This window comes from Rhinolophus sinicus, linkage group LG05, assembly GCF_036562045.2.
Source record: "Rhinolophus sinicus isolate RSC01 linkage group LG05, ASM3656204v1, whole genome shotgun sequence".
NCBI classification, from domain to species: domain Eukaryota; kingdom Metazoa; phylum Chordata; class Mammalia; order Chiroptera; family Rhinolophidae; genus Rhinolophus; species Rhinolophus sinicus.
The window spans coordinates 139005712-139025718 of NC_133755.1; the positions used below are offsets into that span (position 1 = coordinate 139005712).

Here is a 20007-nt window from a genome sequence, read left to right on the forward strand (position 1 = left end):
AGTGCTGAACTTTATCTGAGCCCTGTATTCCCAAAAAAGTAGGAATGGTGAGAGCTAAGACCCATCTCTACTGTTCTTCAAGGACTCAGATAAGATCTATCTCCAACCTTCCTCATTATTCCCGTAAAACTCGAGAATGGCTCCTTTGTTTACCTGCCTCCATAAAACCCCAGGTCCCCTTCCTTTTCTTTGAGAAGTTCCTCATTAATGAAGGTTCTCCCTATTACAATAGTCTGAACAAACATATGCCAATATTATTTATTTAACCATAAATAACCATGTTCTGAACAAAGAAGCACTCTTTCCTCAAGCTAGATTCTGAAGAGTAGACTTACTAAGTCGAAGGGTATGAACACTCCAGAGGCTAAAGACACACACACCAGGTGAAACCAGGAGTCAAGTTGGGATTTAAAGACAGGTAAGAATGAGGACTTGGTTTTGGATTACTCCTGAAGCAGGATATAAACCAGAAAATTATGCAGGTTATTTTGCTCCCACTTGCTTTCCTCATGTCTCTTGGAGGCATACTGAATTTTGCTGGTCTTGGTCTCTCAAGTGAATTGATATCTCAGCCAGGTCAGAGGAGACTAGAAATGCAGGCTCCTACCTTTTCAGAACGTTATACAGCATGGTATTGGCTGGCTCTCCCCCACCTCCTTCTACACACACCAGTACCCTGGAATTACTGTATAAGGCAAGTGTTTCACTGTTAAGCAAGTTACCTAGGCCTAAAGTCTAGGTTCATGGCTTTGAAATTTTTGCTTTGTTGGCACAAGGATAATCAATTCTTATCTATGCTTTGCAGCAGGGCCTAGAAGTTTTCCACTCCTGGACTTCTTATGGACAAGCTATTAAAAAATGACCACGCTGATTTCTGTTCCTTTCAACAGGGTATGCATGAGTGTTTGCTTTACCCTATTCTTGCTAGCATTAGAAATTCTTATTCTTTGTTCATCTTTTAAAATTTGACCATGGAAATGATTCTTCATTACTTGGATGAGCATTTCTTTATAATCTGTGAAGCTGAACATTTTTCTAGAGACCTTTTACTCTTTTGTCTTTCACTGCTGTAAACTCTGTTCATATTTATGGCCTATTTATCTTGGAGGGTGAGAACTTACAGGTTTAAAAAAATCAATTCTATGACTTTTTCGTAACTGATGTGGATATATTTCCAGTTTGTTGTCTTTTGAGCGAGGTTTTTTTTTTAAAACAATTTATTTCCAAGTCTCATATGTAATGAAGTTGAAGCTATCATTTTTTGTTTTCCTTTGTGATCTCATCACTTGCTCAGCTGAACATCTGTCAAGCATTTACCACTTGCCAGACTTTGGGCACTGACTGCACTGAGTATCGGCGATGCTAGGATGGAAGAGACTGTCTCTGTTTATTTTCCCCCTATGAACATAGTTTTCTAATTTTCTGAATCTGATTTTGATTATGCTTTATTTCTTATGCTATGCCAGCCACTTAAGGATGATGCAGGATATTTCGGTTGAATGAAAAAAGAACGTTATACAGCATGGTATTGGCAGAAAAATAGATACTCAGACCAATAGAATAGAATTGAGAACCCAGAAATAAACCCACAAAAATATGGATAGGTAATTTTTGACAAAGAAGCAAAAGCATACAATGGAGAAAAGACAGCCTCTTCAATAAATGGTGCTGGCAGAATTGGAAAGCCATGTGCAAAAGAATGAAACTGGATTGCTATCTGTCACCATGTACCAAAATTAATTCAAAATGGATCAAAGACTTAAGCATAAAACCTGAAACAATAAACTGCATAGAAGAAAACATAGGTACTAAACTTATAGACCTTGGGTTCAAAGAGCATTTTATGAATTTGACTCCAAAGGCAAGGGAAGTAAAAGCTAAAATAAATGAATGGGACTATATCAAACTTAAAAGCTTCTGCACAGCAAAAGAAATCATCCACAAAATAAAGAGGCAACCAACTGAATGGGAGTAGATTTTTGCAAACAGTGCCTCTTATAAGGGCCTAATATCCAAAATATACAAGGAACTCATACAATTCAACAAAAAGCAAATAAACAACCCAACTGAAAAATGGGCAGACGACCTGAAGAGACATTTCTCCAAAGAGGACATACAAATGTCAAACAGACATATGGAAAAATTCTCAACATCACTAATCATCAGAGAAATGCAAATAAAAACCACAATGAGATATCACCTCACCCCAGTCAGAATGGCTACCATCAACAAGACAAGTAGTAACAAGTGTTGGAGAGACTGTGGAGAAAAAGAACCCTCATACACTGTTGGTGGGAATGCAGACTAGTGCAGCCGTTATGGAAGGCAGTGTGGAGGTTCCTCAAAAAATTACCACATGACCCAGCATTCCCTCTCCTGGATATCTACCCCCAAAATCTGAAAACATTTATCCATAAAGACATGTGTGCTCCAATGTTCATTTCAACTTTATTTATGGTGGACAAGACATGGAAACAACCAAAATGTCCTTCGATAGATGAATGGATAAAGAAGTTGTGATATATATACACAATGGAATACTATTCGGTGGTAAGAAAAACGAAATAGCACCATTTGTGACAACATGGATGGATCTTGAGATTATAATGCTAAGCGAAATAAGTCAGACAGAAAAAGTAGAGAACCGTATTGTTTCACTGATGATGTGGTATATAAAACTGAAAATAACAAAAGAACAAGACAAACAAATGAAGGAACAAAAACTCATAGACTTAGACAATAGTTTAGGGGTTAGCAGAGGGTAAGGGGGGGCTCTAGAAGAAGATAAATGGGGTCTAATATATGGTGATGGAAAGAGAACTGACTCTGGGTGGTAAACACACAATGTGAGATATAGATAATGTATTACGAAATTGTACATCTGAAATCTATGTAACTTTACTAACAATTGTCACCCCAATAAACTTTAATCAAAAAAAAAAAAAAAGAATGTTATAGATAGACATGTAAATTACTCTTAAGAAGCTATGTTTAAAGGCCCAGAATAGAAGAGGAGGAAGTGAGGAATAAAGGTCATACATAAGAAAACAATGAAATTTGGTTCTCATTTTAGGGAGTAGATGATGAGAATGAAAATGATCCACTTACTTGTCTTTAAAATATATAACATTAAAAATCAGCATAAATCAAATTATTTTAATTTCTCTGTCAGAAGGGAAGAGGCAATGTGACAACTGTTTTTTATTTGTCTTTGTAGTTCTACAGCTTAGCCTGGTGTCTGCCCAAATACCCAAGTTTAATAAATGTTTGTTGACTAAATCTCCAACACAAATTTGACAGTCTTCCCTGGATTTTTGGCTGTATAAAATATGCTTTTCATATATTGACTTTTAGTAATCATATTTTAAAGCTTTCCTATTACTACATATAATGGCCTTATCATGTTTACATATAATCAACTTTGAATGGGATAATGATAGAAACCAATCTGGGGATAATTCTTCTTTAGATTGCAATTTAAATAAGTTAACAATTCCTTTTAGAATAAAACATGCACCCTAAGTGTACAATTGTTTTGATAAACCCATAAATTACAGATTGAAAATGCTTTTATAAAATAGTCTCTTAACATGGGTTTTCCAACCTGCAACCATAAGTGAATTCCTGTAGTGGCTTTTGAAAAATGCAGCACATTTATCACTGTTCAGCAACACTGCTGCTTTGTAAAATAATACTGTTCTGTGAAACAGCTTTTGGGATGGAAGCCTTTTTTAATAGCATTCTACCAAGCTCAAGAGGAGCAGAATCAGGCAGATGAATAACTGTGAAAGCTACTTAAACAGTGACAGAACACAAATGCGTATCAATATTCCCATTTTCAGCAATATATCTTGTTCTTACTTCTAAAGTAGGAAGAACTGTGTCCTTATAAAGTTTAACAACGTTCTCAACATTTTCCAAATAATCTTCAGGCCTCTGAACTAGATGTTGAAGAACTTCAGCCACCATCTGCATTTCAGCAATAAATGCCTACATGGAAAAGAAGAGATTTTATATATACATTTATCTTAATGATTACTTAATTTACAAACCACATGCCATTTTGGGTTGGGAAGCAGGCAGAAGGGAAAAATCAGAGACTGAAGATTTTTATTTGAGACACCTCGAGGGGCCCTTTATCAGATGGAATAAAACTTTAAATTAACTTTGAGACGTATTCATTTCTTTTTGTTCCTCAGTAAGTAGGGAAGAGCAGGGGGAAAGTATCAGATTTTTAGAGACAAAGAAATGAGATTTTCTCTGAATATCTGAGCTTCTAGTTCATTTGTTCATTCATTCATTCATTCATTCATTCATTCATTCATTCATTCAGTAAAGATTGACTGGATGCCTACTATATGTCAGGTACTTCTAGGAGCTTGAGATACTACAGTGAATAAAACTAAGTAAGATGCTGGGAATGCAGACTGGTGCAGCCTCTACGGAAGGCAGTGTGGAGATTCCTACACATTCCAGTTGGGGAATGCAGAGTACACATTCCAGTTGGGGAAGACAAAACATAAACAGTAGACAAATAAGTCCAGAGCGTTTCAGAAACAATGCATACATTCCATTTGGGGAAGACAAAACATAAACAGTAGACAAATAAGTCCAGAGGGTTTCAGAAACAATGCATACACATTTTAAGAAAGGAAAAAACTGTGTTAAAATTGTAATATTCAATATATACCGATAATAAATGATGAATACAAGTCATGTGAATACATTTTTTTGGCACCCCTGGTATATAACAGGTTAGGTGGTGGTAAGCAGGAGGAAGAAAGGTAATGCAGGATAGAGGGGATGGAGAGTAATGGGAAAAGTGCTATTTTAAGCAGGTAGTCATGAAAGAAGTAACATTTGAAGACAGCCCAGAGGAAATGAGGGAGAGAGCCACACAGATTTCTGGAGAATGAACATTTCAAAGCAGAGGGAATAGTACATGTAAAAGTTCTCAGCCCAGGCCTGGAAAATGTTCACTATCATATTTATTATCCCATTATTATATTTATTACCTAATTATTAATTCTACTTTTTATCAATGCATACATATCCATGTCTTATATCATTTAAACCACATTATCTATTATATAAGCCATTTACTAACTTATTTGAAATGCTTTAAATACTATTTTAATGGTCAAATAATATATTAATATCCTTAAAAATATGATTATTTAATCATTATTCTAGAGTTGGACAACAAGAATGCTTCACATTTTTCACGATTATAAATAACGTTTCACTGAATAGCTTTGTACATAAATCTTTATATTGCTAATATTTTCCCTTAGAGCAGTTCCTAAAAGTAAAATTACCGAACCAAAGATTATACATTTCAAAGTGGCTTAATACACATTGTCTTTTCCGAAAGACGCTATCATTCTTCTCTCTCTAGCAGAGGGCTCTGCTAGGATTCTTGTGAATTCAATCAGTACACAACCTCTTACTAAGCACCTACCATACGTCAGGACTGCTACAGGCTCAGGGGATACAGTCCCTGTCGCATAGAGCTTATCTTCTGTGGGGCAGACAGATAATAAGCAACTAAACAAATAACGCCATTTCAGAAAGGGATAAGAGCTATGAGAAAAAGGAAACAGGGTAAGGGGTGACCTGTGCTGTTCCGAATGGTAGCTACCAGCCACTCGTACCGACTGAGAACAGAAATGTGACAAGTGCACACCGGAACGAGCTGCAAATGTAAAGTGCACACCAGATTTCAAAAAGCTCACATGAAAGAAGTGCATCATTCTTAGAATTTTTAAGTTGAGTACATGTTGAAATAAAAGTTTGGATATATTGGTTTAAATAAATTGCTAAAATTACTTTTGCCTGTTTCTTTTTACTTTTTTTAAAAAAAGTGGCTACGAGCACATTTAAAATCATATATGGCGGGGTATATTTCTGGGTTAGAGTTGCTTGCTGGATGGTCTCTGGAGATGTCATCCCTGGGGTGAGACGCGGGTGATGGGAATGAGCGAGCACATGAAGAGGGTCTGGAGGAGGGTGCAGTCAGCAGAGGGGAGAGGAAACAGCAAGCACAAAGATGAGGTGAGACTGAGTTCAGCACAGTTAAACACTAGCTGGAAGGCCAAGGTGGCTGGAATGTGGGGAGCACGTGGGGAGAAAAGGTAGGGCTGAGATCAGAGAGGCTGGGTCCACGGCCTTTTAACCATGTGAGGGTGTTTGGATTTTCATCTACAGGTAACAGAAATTCATCGAGGGTCATATATATATATTTTTTAAATGGCTCTGGCTTGCTTCTGTAAACAAAGGAATGGGATGGGGTGGGTCGAGGAAAGTGGAAGCTAAGAGAACATTAACAAAGCTATTATAGCATTCAGGGAGATTGTTTCCAGCTGCGGGAATATAAGGGTGAAGACTTTCACATCATCCACTCAGGTGGGTGGCAGGTTTGCTTCTGAACACGGCTGTGCCACTGGGCAGGTATCACAGCAAACTCAGGCCCGGGGGGCTAATCCAGCCTGAAGGCATAATTTAATTATCTCCCACAGCATTGGCCGACATATTTTAAAATTTTCATATTAATCGCCAAATACTCGTATTTTAAAACACTGATTTCAGCTTCTCTGGAAAAACCAGACTACTGGTAAAAGCAGGCCAGCTTTCCCCCGTGGCAATAGTTGTCTGGGCTGGAGGTGAGAGACAGCTGTCCTCTGAAGAAGGGCATACACCCTGTAGCTGTCCAGAGGAACTTTCTGTAATAATGGAAACGTTCTGTATCTATGCTGTCCAATTTGGAAGACACAGCCACATTTGGTCACTGAGCACTGGAAATGTGGCTAGTGCTACTGAGGAACTCAATTTTTAATTTTTTTATCATTTTAATTAAACAGCCACATGGGGCCAGCGGCTGCCATACTGGACAGCGTGGCCCTAGCCTGCCTCGTCCTCACTCTTCCCTGGCCAACATCACACACTGACGTCACCGTGGCCCTGGCCACTATGAGAGTGTGAGCCCTACCTCTCACTGTCTTTGATTTAAGATGGTATGTTGCATTCATGTTAAAATGATACTCGTGTGTTCCTATTAGCGATGAGGCTCTCTTTTTTAAAAAAAACAGATCTGGAATAGATGCTGACGATTATTTAATGCCATAGTTGCACAGGGAAGATTATTTTATGTTTTTAAATGGGCTTTCTTACATTAGCAGGCTTTTTAAATTGAGATGCAATTGATATAACATTATATTAGTTTTAGGTGTACGACATAATGGTTCGTTACTTGTATACATTGCAAAATGATCACCATCGTAAGCCTAATTACTATTCATTATTACATATAAACAATTTGTTTCTTGTGATGAGAAATTTTAAGATCTACTCTTAAATGAGAGAACAAATGTCAAAAATGCCTGGAACCTATTAGTGGTGGAGCCAGCAGGGTAACAAAGCTGAAGTACACAGAGTCACGGAAATAAGACTGTGATATGAGTGGCAAAGCTGCTCAGTACCTACAGGACAATAAAACTGTAACCTGCGGGATTATCTGGTCTCCCTAGGACATGATTTGCAATGTGTCCATCTATAAATTAATAAAGTTTAGGCCCTAATAGAAATGGTATTGATTTATAATACACTTATAATAAATTATAATGATATAAAATTATAAATTAATTAATTTATAATAGAAATCACAGGTATATTTCAGTAGAGTAGGGACTGGCAAACGATGGCCCATCCCACCTCTGTGGGCCAAATACAGTCCACCACGTGTTAACAGATTTCTTAATCTCAAATTGTCCTCATTCCATCATGGTAGAAGCTTCCTTGGGTGCCTTACTGGATTATGCCTACTAGTATTGACTTTAGGATTGTGGTAGCAACATGTAGGTGTGAAATTGGGTTATAGAGTTCTTTTTATGTGCTCTCTCTGTCAGTTTGGAATCGGGGTTATATTAACTCCACAAATTGCATTATGCCTGGGCTACCTGCTCCCCACAATACACTCTTTTATGACTCTAACTCCTCACTCTAACTTGCACAGTGCTTGACACAAAGTGGGTGACCAATAACTGTGTTGCTATGAAATGAAGCCGATCAGCTGACAGGATGTGGAGGGGCTTCCATTCTGAGAAGGAGGCTAAATTTGATGACCTCCAGAGTACGATCTACTAGTTCTCGAAAACATGAAATATGTTTGCTATTTCCTCCAGACTGAATAAAAACACAAAGAAAATGTAATTTCCTCTCGCATCTGCTATTTTCCTATTATCCATGCCATCATTTACTTTAATTGTTGTGAATTTTAAAGTGTAGTATATGGTACTGGGATATTACCTCTTCTTCGTCTTGCTCTTCTTCCTCTTCCCCTTCCTCTTCTCCTTTTCCTTCTTTCTGGGCTTCTCTCTTCCTTTTCCTACGATTCCCAATGACTTCAGGATCCCACTGATCTCTTGTGTATATGTGCCCTGTAGCACTGTGCTGCCTTTGCCCAGAAACTCTTTGGCATAAATCAAAATCACGACACTAAGGAACAAGGTTAGTAATCACTTAGAACATGTTAAATATGCCTTTACTTCCTTCATATACTATGCAATACACAAACCCCCAAATTCCTTAAAACCCTAGGCGAGTGCAATATTTATTGTCAGTGTCATTTTGTATCAGTTTTCATCACAAGCCAAGAGAGGCACAAGACACAACTTTTATGCTATGCCAACACTTCTCTCTATCCAAAATTAATACATGTGAGAAAATATCAGAAGTTTTAAGATGAAAAAAGAGGGTTATAAGAATAGCAGAAAGAGTTAGAGAAATAGAAAAGAGAATCAGGTTAGTCTGCAAGAGGATTCTGTCAGATTAGTTTGAAAAGGCTGAGAATGGAGGGAAATGGGGAATATCCATATATTTAGAACAAAATATATCGTGTATTTACAATATTTACTATCACTTAGAGCATTACGAGTGTAGTATTTCATAAAAGGGCAGTCATGAATGGGACCTACAAAGTCATCTCTTCTAGTCTAACCTTTTCATTTTGTAAATGAGAAAACTGAGCCTGGATGATAAAAAAAAAGAGCCCAAACCAAAGTCTAATAGTAATTTTCTTCCTTCAACGTGCTTTCACATGTATTTGATTCTATCCTTACACTAATCTTGTAAGAGAAACGACCCACTATGCCGATTGATGCCATCCTGCCGACCAGAGGACTGCTCCGGTAGGTGAAGGCACAGAAGAGAGAATCAGGCTCGTCTGCACGAGGATTCACATCACACCGTCCTGAGTGAGGACATGACGTGGGACCAGGCCTTCTGATTCAGAGCCCGGCTCTGTGGCACATTATTAATGATAACTTCCGTTATTCTGCTCTGAATAATTTTCGGCATAAAAGACTCTGGATGACATTCTATGGTGGTTCTCAAACATTAGGGTGTAACCGTGTATGGAGACTCATAAATAGAAATTTCTGCTCTCTCTTGTGATTTATGAAGTCTGGAGTGAGGTTAGACATTTTAACAAGCATCCTCAGTGATTCTGATGCCGACAGTTTATGTACCACATAAAGAAGCAAGAAACTTAAGAACCTTCCTTGCTCATTTTCTGATTTCTTCCGGCCACCTCTATGTGGTGATATGACGGGAATTTATTGAAGTAAGACATTTATGTAGGTGTCCAAACTTTCACAAAAAAAGATCTCAACCCATTTAGGTAATTTTTAAACTGTGTATGTATTTCCCTTCTCCAGCAAGCCAGAACACTCACTTGTGGGTCCTTGACAAAGACGATTGCCTTTAGTTGTCTCCTGGTTCCACTTATAGGAAGTAATTAACAAGAGGGTGAGCCTGAGGGACGTGCTACAGAGCAGTGGTCCTCAAGCTTCAGAGCAGGCGTCAGAGTCACCCGGAGAGCTTTTCAACAGATAGCTGGACGCCACCCCTCGAGTTTCTGACTTATAGTTCTGGGGTGGGGCCTGAACATTTGCATTTCTAACAAGGTTCTGAGTGCCACCAACGCAGTTGGCTCTGGGACTGTACTCTGAGAATTACTACTGTAGATCACTGGTTCCTAACTTTTTTTTTTAGTATAGACTCTTTTAGAAGATGATGAAAGCCATAGGCTTTTGCTTCAGAAAAAAAATTCATGTATACATAGAATTTTGCATGTAATTTCAGGAGGTTCATGGATACTTAAAGATTCATGGATCCCAGGCTAAGAACTTCTGCTCCAGAAGTTTCAAGCTTTATCCCTAAATAAGGCCAAACCATCAGAGAAGTGTGTTATACTGAGTTCTGTCTCAGGGTAGGCCCTGTGATTACACTCTGGCTACCCTGTAGAAACTGCTGTGGATCCCCACTGTTACACTTATAATATAAATGATACCCATTACCTCACTTATAACGTAAACGGGGTTCAAGACTTCACTCTCTACATTAACAATCTCTTACATTAAGACCCATGTAAAAGACATTTCTCTCATTTGTAGTGGGAGTTTTGTTTTTCCTGAGGAATGGCTTGTCTTCATGGACAATGTGAATTTTATATAACTGCTCACGTTTTCCCTTCCATTTTGGCTGATTCAACTTACAACCAAATTGATGCCTCAAATTTAGTAAGCACTTGGGGCCATATAGCCTGTGGGCCCAGGTCTCAATTTCTTATATAGTCTATTTTTCCCATGGCTTAGACGTTCTATTTGGTTTCAGTTAATTGCTCTTTCCTTCTCTCCATCATACACGTGCTCACATGTGACACGCCCAGGATCACACAGGGGTTTTGATTGGCCTCTGACCAGGACCTGTGGCTGGGGCTGCAAGTCCAGCACGGCAATGCCCCCCCTCCCTCACAGCTGACCCTAACACACCACTGGGGCTCAACACCTGAGCTGAGAACCATTTAATTTATTCTGAGCTGTCAAGCCTGTTGGAGAATCGGGCAGTGTACGAATATAGAAGCTTATCATTCAATTTTACATAAACAAGCAGTCCTCACCTCTCTGAATTCTTATCAACCCCATGGGGCAGCTATCACCATCTTTGTAAAGAGGAACTTGAGACTCCTAAGTGTGACTTACCAAATTCTCACAGCTGAAAAAGGAGAGAATTGGGAACAGCACTCAGCCTTGATTCTTACTCAATCCAGTAAAGTTCTTTAACATTCACATCCAAGTTATTTGTTCGTTCTTTCATTTTATTTAACTGGCAAACTATTGTGTCATCTATTGTACTAGTTGCTGTTTATATGAGTAAGACATGGTTCCTGCTTCAAGTAAGGCAGAGTCCAGAAGGGAAACGGGCAATGACAAGACAGTGAGGTAATATGATGGAAAGAAGAGAGTAACATGATTGGTCATCAGAGAAATATTTAACTTTCCTGTGGTAAGTACTAATATGTGTGGGGAAAGGAGAGAGGGAGGTGGAGGGGAAGGGAGGGGAAGAAGGAAGGAGAGAGGAGCGAGAGGGAAACAGAGACAGAGGGAGAGAGAGAATATTAGTTAATGTGTGCTGGTATGTAGGGGGTGGTCATCAGGGCTAGTTCTGAGGAGATGACGCCTGAACTGACTTTCAGAGGATGACTATGGTCAAGTCTGGTGAAGAGGCAAAGAGATGTGTCCTGTAGATAGAGCTGCAGGTGCAAAAGCACAGAAGTATAAGAAAGTATAACTCAGTCCCTATAATTGATGCATAAGTTAGTATTTTCCTAACAGCTTAACATTTTTGAAAGCATTCCTTTAATTTCACTATCATCAGAAAGATTGGTTAACTATACTAAGAAAAACAACTAATATTCTTACCTTAATATTGATTATAATATCAGGTTTCAAAGCTAAATTTTTAATTAATTCCATTTGCTGCAAAATAGTCACAGCATCTTCTGAAAGTGATGGTATTTCAGTGATGATATAACCTGTAGAGTAAAATAGAATTTTAAAGTTTTATAATAATATCCACATATGAGAGCTTGGATTTATTATTACTTTATAAAAAATCATCTAGTTATTGATGAACACTAGTGCAGGTCTTAAAATCATCTACCAAAAATCTTTAAATTTTAAATCTTTAAATAACTATGAATAGTATTTTTCTGATAAATAAAATCATTGGGCTAGAAGGACACAACTTTAAAAACTCCAAATTAATTTATTTTAGGCACATGAGGTGCCTAGGGAAGGAAATTCTATGCTAATAATTGTTTTAACTCATATTAGGAAAGCTCATATAATGAATGGCAAAGGTATATTATGGGGATTGTGTGGTATATTTCTTTCTTAATGTTTTATAATATAACAGGGTATATGTGTTTATAACGTATATGTAAGTTATAGAGAGTGATAAAAAACCTCTCACAGAGTGTAAGAAATTATCAATATGATGTTGGCATAGTACATCCATTAGGTTGCATTCCTACCCAGAAACCCAAATCTTCTCATTGAAATTCACGCTGTTAACCAACATCACATTAATCTTAATATATTTCTTTAATTATGTCACTGTCTTGCTTGATAAACTTTTTTCTTATTAATAGAATAAAGTCTCAACTCCTGCAGTGGGAATTCATAGGCCTTCAATCAATTTTCCCGCTATTTTAGTAGAACATTTTTTTTCTTGGAATAACAACTGACAGATAAATTATGGTTATTCAGCTTTGAATATTTTACAGAAATTTTGTAAAAAGCGAATGGAGTGAGACTGTTATGTCAAGGACAACAACTGACAGTATTTGTTCCTAATTATAAAATTCAAGTGAAAATTAGAATTTTGGAAAACTTGTATCCACTGCCATAAGCGTAATAGCTTCCCAATTCTTCACACTTGTCTTGATGAGATTGGTGGTGGTATTAACAAATGGGACTTTTTTGATATTGTATAATGAAACAGGCCAACTTTTGGAAAGTGTGCAGAACTCAGTGAACAAATATTTTGCAAATGACCAATGCGTAATGCCACACAATCACGCATGGGTAAAAGACCCATTCCAAGGGCAAGATAGATCAATAGATTTTAACGGAACAGAGTTTGAAAAGTTCACTAATATGGTTTCAGAGTCCACAATGCAACTACTCTTTAAGAAACTTCCGTTTGTCAAGTTTTGGTGTAGGACCAAGAATATCCACAATTATTCTAAAGACAATTAAAATATTCCTCCCTTTTCCAACTACATATCTGTGTGAAGCTGGATTTTCTTCATGTACTTCAACAAAAACAATGTATTGCAATAGATTAAGCAGAAGCTGATGTGAGAATCCAGCTAGGTATTCTCTTAAAACAGATATTAAAGAGATTTGCAAAACTATAAAACAATACCACACTTCTCACTACATTTTTTGCTTTGAAGAATGGTTATTTTTATAAAATATGTTGTTCATGCTAACATGTAACAGTTTTATTATTTTTAAACAAATATTTAAAACAGTTCTTACTTTTAATTTCTAATGTGATAAGTATTGATAGATGTAATCCATGTAAGCAAAAGCTCTTTGGGGACCTCAACAATTTTTATAAGTGTAATGGAGTTTTGAGAACAAAAAGCTTGAGAACTGCTATCCTATACAATGCCTAGGATAATATAAGAGCTGCTAAGCATCTGTTGATAGACGAATGAATGTGTTTAATAAGCCAACCTCAAAATCCTTATTTAAGAAAGAACATGCTGACCATAATCTTTTATTTTGAAAAATCAGATCAACAATTATCATGGTAATCCAAAATCTCATTAAATGCTTAGGCTTATGCCAATTTCTCCTAAGCTTTCTCAAACTCTTTATTTCTGCTTACTATGTGTTGGACACTGTCCAGAGAAGCAATCCTAAGTAGTTTAACTTCAAAAGGCAGAAAAGGAGACCTATTATCTTGGATTGGGATATATGAGCTGTAATCATGATTCCCTCCCGTCTTGCTATAATCCTTAGTTTCCAGCTTGGCTTACTTATTTGCTCTTGCTGTTGTCTTTGAAACACTTTGAAAATAGTGGCGGTATCCTAAGGCATTCATCCTATTTGAGGCTCTTTAAATGAGCTCAAGATACCGCTGCAAAAATACAGCCCTGCATGTATTGGCACCGTCTCAGGAATCGGGCCAGATGTCTCTGCTTGCTTCTTCCTGCTGTTCTTGCTTCTTGCTTTCTTGGCTCAGCACTCCCCTAGTTTGGTTTGACTCCTGTTGTTAATCTAGCCCCCACTTGATTAACAATCTTATTAGAACTTGTTTTCAAGACTTTGACCAGTGCCTCCTCTAGGACATGATGGCTGGCACTACCTCCCCTGTCTGGCCATCACAATGGTGGGTACTGGGGTAAAGGGGACAGCTTGGCCTAGCCCTAGATTGAATTCATCCCTTGCCAGCTCACGCTTTCTGATCGGACAAACTCCTGAGACCTGTCAGTCTCCAGAGTTCATGCCCTCCCCTTCTAAACACAATCTCTCCCTCTTGTCCCTCTGTTGGCAGCGCTGTCCAACATCTGTGTTTCACAAGCAGATGACACAAAAATGCCTGGCATTCTGTTTACTGTGCTCTCCAGGACCCTGTGTGTTACTACAACCACTGCCACTGCCTGGAGGCCTTATCAGGCATTCCAAGCGTGACCATTGGCAGGTATGCTAAACCTCAGGTGTCCTGGTATCTTTAAATGAGTTTCACACTTGGTCTCTTTCCTGAGGGAGGTAGCAGGAGAGGGGGTTGTTTCCACAGTCTGGCTCTTTCCGGATAGGCCATTATTTGGGCTGCCCGAATGTCCTGAGCGATGGATTTGGGGGCTCTACCCACTGAGATGACCAGTTATCATCACATCCAAACCCTAGGAATGCATCTATGGAAAAGACGTGGGAGAGACAGTTATGTCACTTAAGTGTGTCTCACCCGTGAAGATTTACAGTAGAATAACAGTTGCCTAGACCTGATTCTGGGAAGATCTCAGGGGGATGCTTCTTTGTAAACAGACCAGAACTGCTCATTGCAGAGGCAAGAGTGGGAAGACAAAGCACAGAGGACTCCCGGTCCCTGTCCCATACCTCTGGACACCATTACCAAGTCCTTGCCCTCCACGCTGAAGATGGAGGCATGTGAGACCCCACGCCACCCCTCACTGGGAGCCTGAGCATGTACTATCGAAGACAGAGCCGGCAGGCTGCAGTCTAGTCCCCAGCCTGCATCACCCCCACCAGGAGAAAACTGAAAGACCGTCCACCCCATTGCCCAGGAGGAACCAATGGGTCCATACCATCACTTTGTCCCCTCTTCCTGGCACAGTAGGAAGAAGAAGGTATTCCCTATTTCCACAAAACTGAAGATGGCATGCTACTGCTTTCAGACTGAGGTGATGAGAGTCAGAGACATCGGGAAGCTCCGTGTCCAGCCAGTTCTTAAATCCATCTGGCCTCAGGCTAGCATGGCATGAGTGGACACATTGGTGATCAATGACGTGCCAGAGCATGCACAATGTGATACCCCTGGGGTAGGGAATGCCCAGACCAGGGCTGTCCAACTAACTCCACAGTTTTCTCTTGGGTGAGGATGCACTTCATGGAAGCTGATTTTGGCTCAAGGCCAACACAGCACAACAGGTTAAAAATGAAAGGATTGTAATTATAGAGTGTATACGTTCCTTCTAAATAGTGATAGAAGCTCCCAGTGTAAAAGAACTCTGGTACAGAAAAAAACTGAGCTTGAACTTGGCAGTGCCCTACTGTGCAGTGCTCCCCACAGCACACCTCTGCCTTGAGGGATCCTGGAGTCATCAATTACGCAGCCTAGTCCAGCCCCTAGCCCAAGTTACTATCCCTGCTTCGAAAGCCTTTAACTTCCATGTTTTCCTCTACCATCTGCCAGGCTGCTGAGTACGACCAAACATCAGAAGGAATCCTTGCTGAGCAGAGACTTTCAAACTGTGTCTACCAGAGTGCTAGGTTCCAAAGGAATTCCTTTGGGGAGGCTACAGGATGGGTGAGGGGAGGCTGGGCAGAAGGGGCTCCACTGTAGTCTTTAAATGGGCTCAGCTGTGTACGCCTAGAACGTGGCCCTGCCCATGCATGCTGAGAGTGGGCCCTCAGACTCAAGAAGTCATTGAGACCACTTTTCCTCTGCCAGCTCCCAAGTGAAATACAGGGAAGTCTAGGGGACAGAGAACTTCATTAAATGATGCCAGAGGATGCAATCGCAATATCCAGAATGTAGAAACTCTAAAAGACAAATAACCAGTTTCTTCAACAAAGAAAACAAAAGATGATAGAAAGAAATAGGGGAACTGATAGATTAAGTTCAAAAAGAATCCTTATCTTTCTGAGATATGTACAAAACATTTACAGATAAACTGATATGATATGGATTAGCTTCAAAATAAAGTAGGTTAGGGGAGGGGTGTAGGTAGAAGTAATATATGAAACAAGATTAGACAAAAGTGGTCATTGCAGAAACTGGGTGATGGATACACATGGGGGTGGATTTTATATCAATCTCTCTCCATTTGTTTGAAATTTTCCATAATAAGAAGTAGAAAAGGTTATGAACATTGTGCATAGCATAGCTGAGTAGATTTATTTTTTCATGGTTTTTTTCCTTTCTCTTTTTGCCAATACTCATAATTTATGCTATCTTTTTGTAGCCATGTAAATCACTCTAAATTTTTGAAGAGGTAAGATGAGGTAAAGTATAAACAAAAAGATACTTGCCTCCTTACCTTACACATGCTTCATTTTAAATCATTATGTTTTTTTAGGTCTTCTACTGGGCGTGCCAAAAAAATGTATACACATGACTTGTATTCATCTTTTGTTATTGGTATATATTGAGTATTGCAATTTTAATACAGTTTTCCTTTCTTAAAATGTGTATACATTTCTTTGGCCCCCTCTGTATTGACCTACATTGCAATTCTGTGATTGTCCTTTTTACTAATTTAACCTCCCACATCCTGGGAGTTTTTTACCAAGTTCACCCTCTTTATCACTGATCAGTGTGTGTGTATATATATATATATATATATATACACATATATAATAGATGACATATAGATATATGTCTATACATGGATGGATATAGTTCATTCTATATATCACCTATACAGGAGAGATGTATTGATACAGTTTGCAGTGACAAGTCTGCTTTTGCTACTACTATCATTGATTTGCTTTGTAATCATGGTTTTCACTTTACTGCACTTTACTTTTATCCCTATATTTTTAATAATCATTAAGTCCTCTCTTAATTTAATGAGAATGTAAAACAGCTTTCTACATTTTTCTTCTTTCATTCAATAAATCTATTTCAGATGGGTGATTTCCTCCCAAGCACATCGTTACTTTTCTTCCTGCTTTTGCGAATGTCACAGTTTGCTCCTTTCTCTTCCATCAATCTGAGCACCAGCAGCCCTTGTCTGAGCAGTTAGGTCCAGAGCCCATGCTCCACAATGTGTGAGTGCAAGAGACCTCTCGGGCCCAGAGTCAGAGGGCAGGCACGTGGGGTGAACAGGCTAACCTGGGGCTATTCTACTTCCTGCTCCTGCCTTGTAAGTGTGGATTAATGCCAAGAAACCTAACTATTGACAGGACTTAATAATAAAACTCAGGGTGAATGGGAAAGCAGTCAGCAGAGTGTGTCAGCGCTGAGAGAAGGACCGCAGCAGAGTTTTATGCTTTTGACGGATAACACAATGCTATTAGGTTGGTGCACAAGAAATTGCAGTTTTGCAATTATTTTTTAACCTTTTAAACCACAATCACTTTTGCACCAACTTAATAAAAGAAGACTGGATCATATAAACTTAATTTTTTTATTTTTTATTTTTTTTTACAAACGTAGAATATGAATAATAAAAATAAATAAACAAGCAAATAAAACTATCTGAGCTGCTCAACTGAATTCAGGCTCTGGGATCTGTACTAGGGCAAAAGAAAGAGCAACTCCAGAAATTATTAGTGCCTCAGACAAACCACGAGTTCTAAGGCTGCTTTGATAGCCACTGATGTATAAAAATAAACATACCAAAGTGGGCAACTTCTAGGGAGTTCAGCTTCTCCAACATCAGCTTTGTGACGAGTTCATCTGGAATGCTTTGCCCACTGACCAGCATCGATTGCAACTAAGAACAAGCACAGGTATTGCACATTACTGTATAATATACCTACAATACAGAGTTGTTGTTTTTTTAATCATACTAAGTTTGAAATTTAGATTTATTTACCATAACTCCTGATTCGGTTTCACTGGCAATTTGTTCTTCCAACACTGCTAAAGCTAAAACATGAATTCAAAATATTAGCACAAATGGGCATCAGAATTGCCAAATTCAGAAACATATTTGCGTGCTTTGTAACTGGGAACAAAGATTAACATTTGTTAATAATATCACTTTAGAGTTTACAAAGCATGTTTATACACATTACGTCATTTAAGCCTAACCAAAGTGTGAGGCAGCAGAATGTATTCCACAGAGCACATGTCTCTGCCACTCGCTAGCTAAAGGACCTTGGGGAAGCTAACTTCCGAAACACGTGTTCTCTGCACTTTCGTATGTATGCCCTGTGTGGTACACAAGAGAAAGTAGGATGAAATGAAGTTGGGTATATGACAGTGATTTGGAAATTGTAAAGTATCACACAAAGTACACACTAGTATTATTAGTCCAGATACTTTTATAACCTTTCAGTTACATCCAGAGCCCACTAATTTTACACATTGATTGTATAAAAGGAAAACAGACATCAGGAAATGTTAAAATCAATAAACATTGATTAGAAAAAGGGGTCCTGAGGCTGAAATTTGAATAACATGTCTCCTTTTTAAGAGGAAATATTCCATCCCTTGGTGGGAGACATCCTGGGATAGCAATGACAGGGCCATGACCTAGGGGAGGACCCAGGAGCTCAATTACGTCCCTCGCTACTAATACTCTATTGAACATTTGGTATTCTTTAAGATTTCTTACAAATGAATTTTTTTGATCAAAGAAAGAGGAAAATTTAAAAGTTGTGTATGTGTGTTATGTTTTCCCTAAAGAAGTATATCAGATTGCAATAGCATGTGGAATGCTCATTTCATAGCATTCTTGCCAACAATAATTGTAGAAAATTTAAAAATTCACTGCCCATTTGATAGACAATATGGAGCAGTGTTACTTTAATTAGCATTTCTTTGAAAAACAATGAGATTAAACTCTTTTTTCTTATATTTGTCTATTTTTGTTTCTACTTTCATGAATTGACGATTCATTCCTTTGCTTATTTTTCTATTAGGGCATACATAGTTTTATTGATTAAAAAAATATTTATATATGAAGATATCAATCTTTGTCTTATGTATTGCAAAGAATTAAAATGAATTTATAAATAACAAAAAATAAAATTTATCACTGAAGATAATTAAGTTATGGAAACTATTCCCAAGAGCAGCTGTGAGAGTTCCTTCTCTTCTGATCTTTCATAGGGAGATACCACAAACACACATATCCCCAATAGCTTTAAATTATAAAATCAGAGAATTGGAAGCAGTAGAATGGAGTCAAAGACACTTTATAAACCCTCCTAAACTCTATGAACAAAACCAGGAGTAAAGAGAAATGCAAAACATGTTTGATATTATTATAAACATAACATTCACTGTGTTGAATGTGATGTGTGACAAAGCAAATACAGCAAAATGTCAATCATAGAGTCTAGATGGTGAGTAGATGGGTATATAAATGTTCACTGTATAATTCTTTACATTGTATGCATGTTTGAATGCATAAAATATTGGGAAAAAGAGTAAAATTTACCTTCTACACGAATACATCTCCATGTTTGTGCTATCTGCTGGGCTAATGTTGTCTTTCCAACTCCCTTAAAAAGAAAGATGTTATTTAAAACCCAATAAAACAGCTATTTGCCAGTGAAACAGGTATTCTCATTTTTAAAGCTTCTATTGATGGATACAATATTATCAAGTAAATTTTTTTCCCACAAAATAAACAAAGAGTAGACCTTAGATATTTGTAGTTTCATTTTCCTCTACTAATTGCTGCATTTGCCGTATTTTGTGAAGTGATTTAAACAATTTTTTAAGAAAATAGCC

The 20007-nt window shown here is 38.1% G+C and overlaps 1 protein-coding gene across 12 annotated transcripts in view; it reads right to left on the bottom strand.

The window, feature by feature from the left end:
* AK9 (adenylate kinase 9) overlaps positions 1 to 20007 on the bottom strand; it is a 109866-nt gene that overhangs the window by 79137 nt on the left and 10722 nt on the right. For all 12 annotated transcript variants that reach the window (XM_074333408.1, XM_074333409.1, XM_074333410.1 and 9 more), the window contains exons 3-8: positions 19712 to 19775; positions 18140 to 18192; positions 17941 to 18037; positions 11760 to 11872; positions 8305 to 8493; positions 3862 to 3990 (exon numbers count right to left, since the gene is read on the bottom strand). In XM_074333408.1, the coding sequence (XP_074189509.1) occupies positions 3862 to 3990; positions 8305 to 8493; positions 11760 to 11872; positions 17941 to 18037; positions 18140 to 18192; positions 19712 to 19775 (645 nt within the window). The remainder of the gene's footprint in view (positions 1 to 3861; positions 3991 to 8304; positions 8494 to 11759; positions 11873 to 17940; positions 18038 to 18139; positions 18193 to 19711; positions 19776 to 20007) is intronic.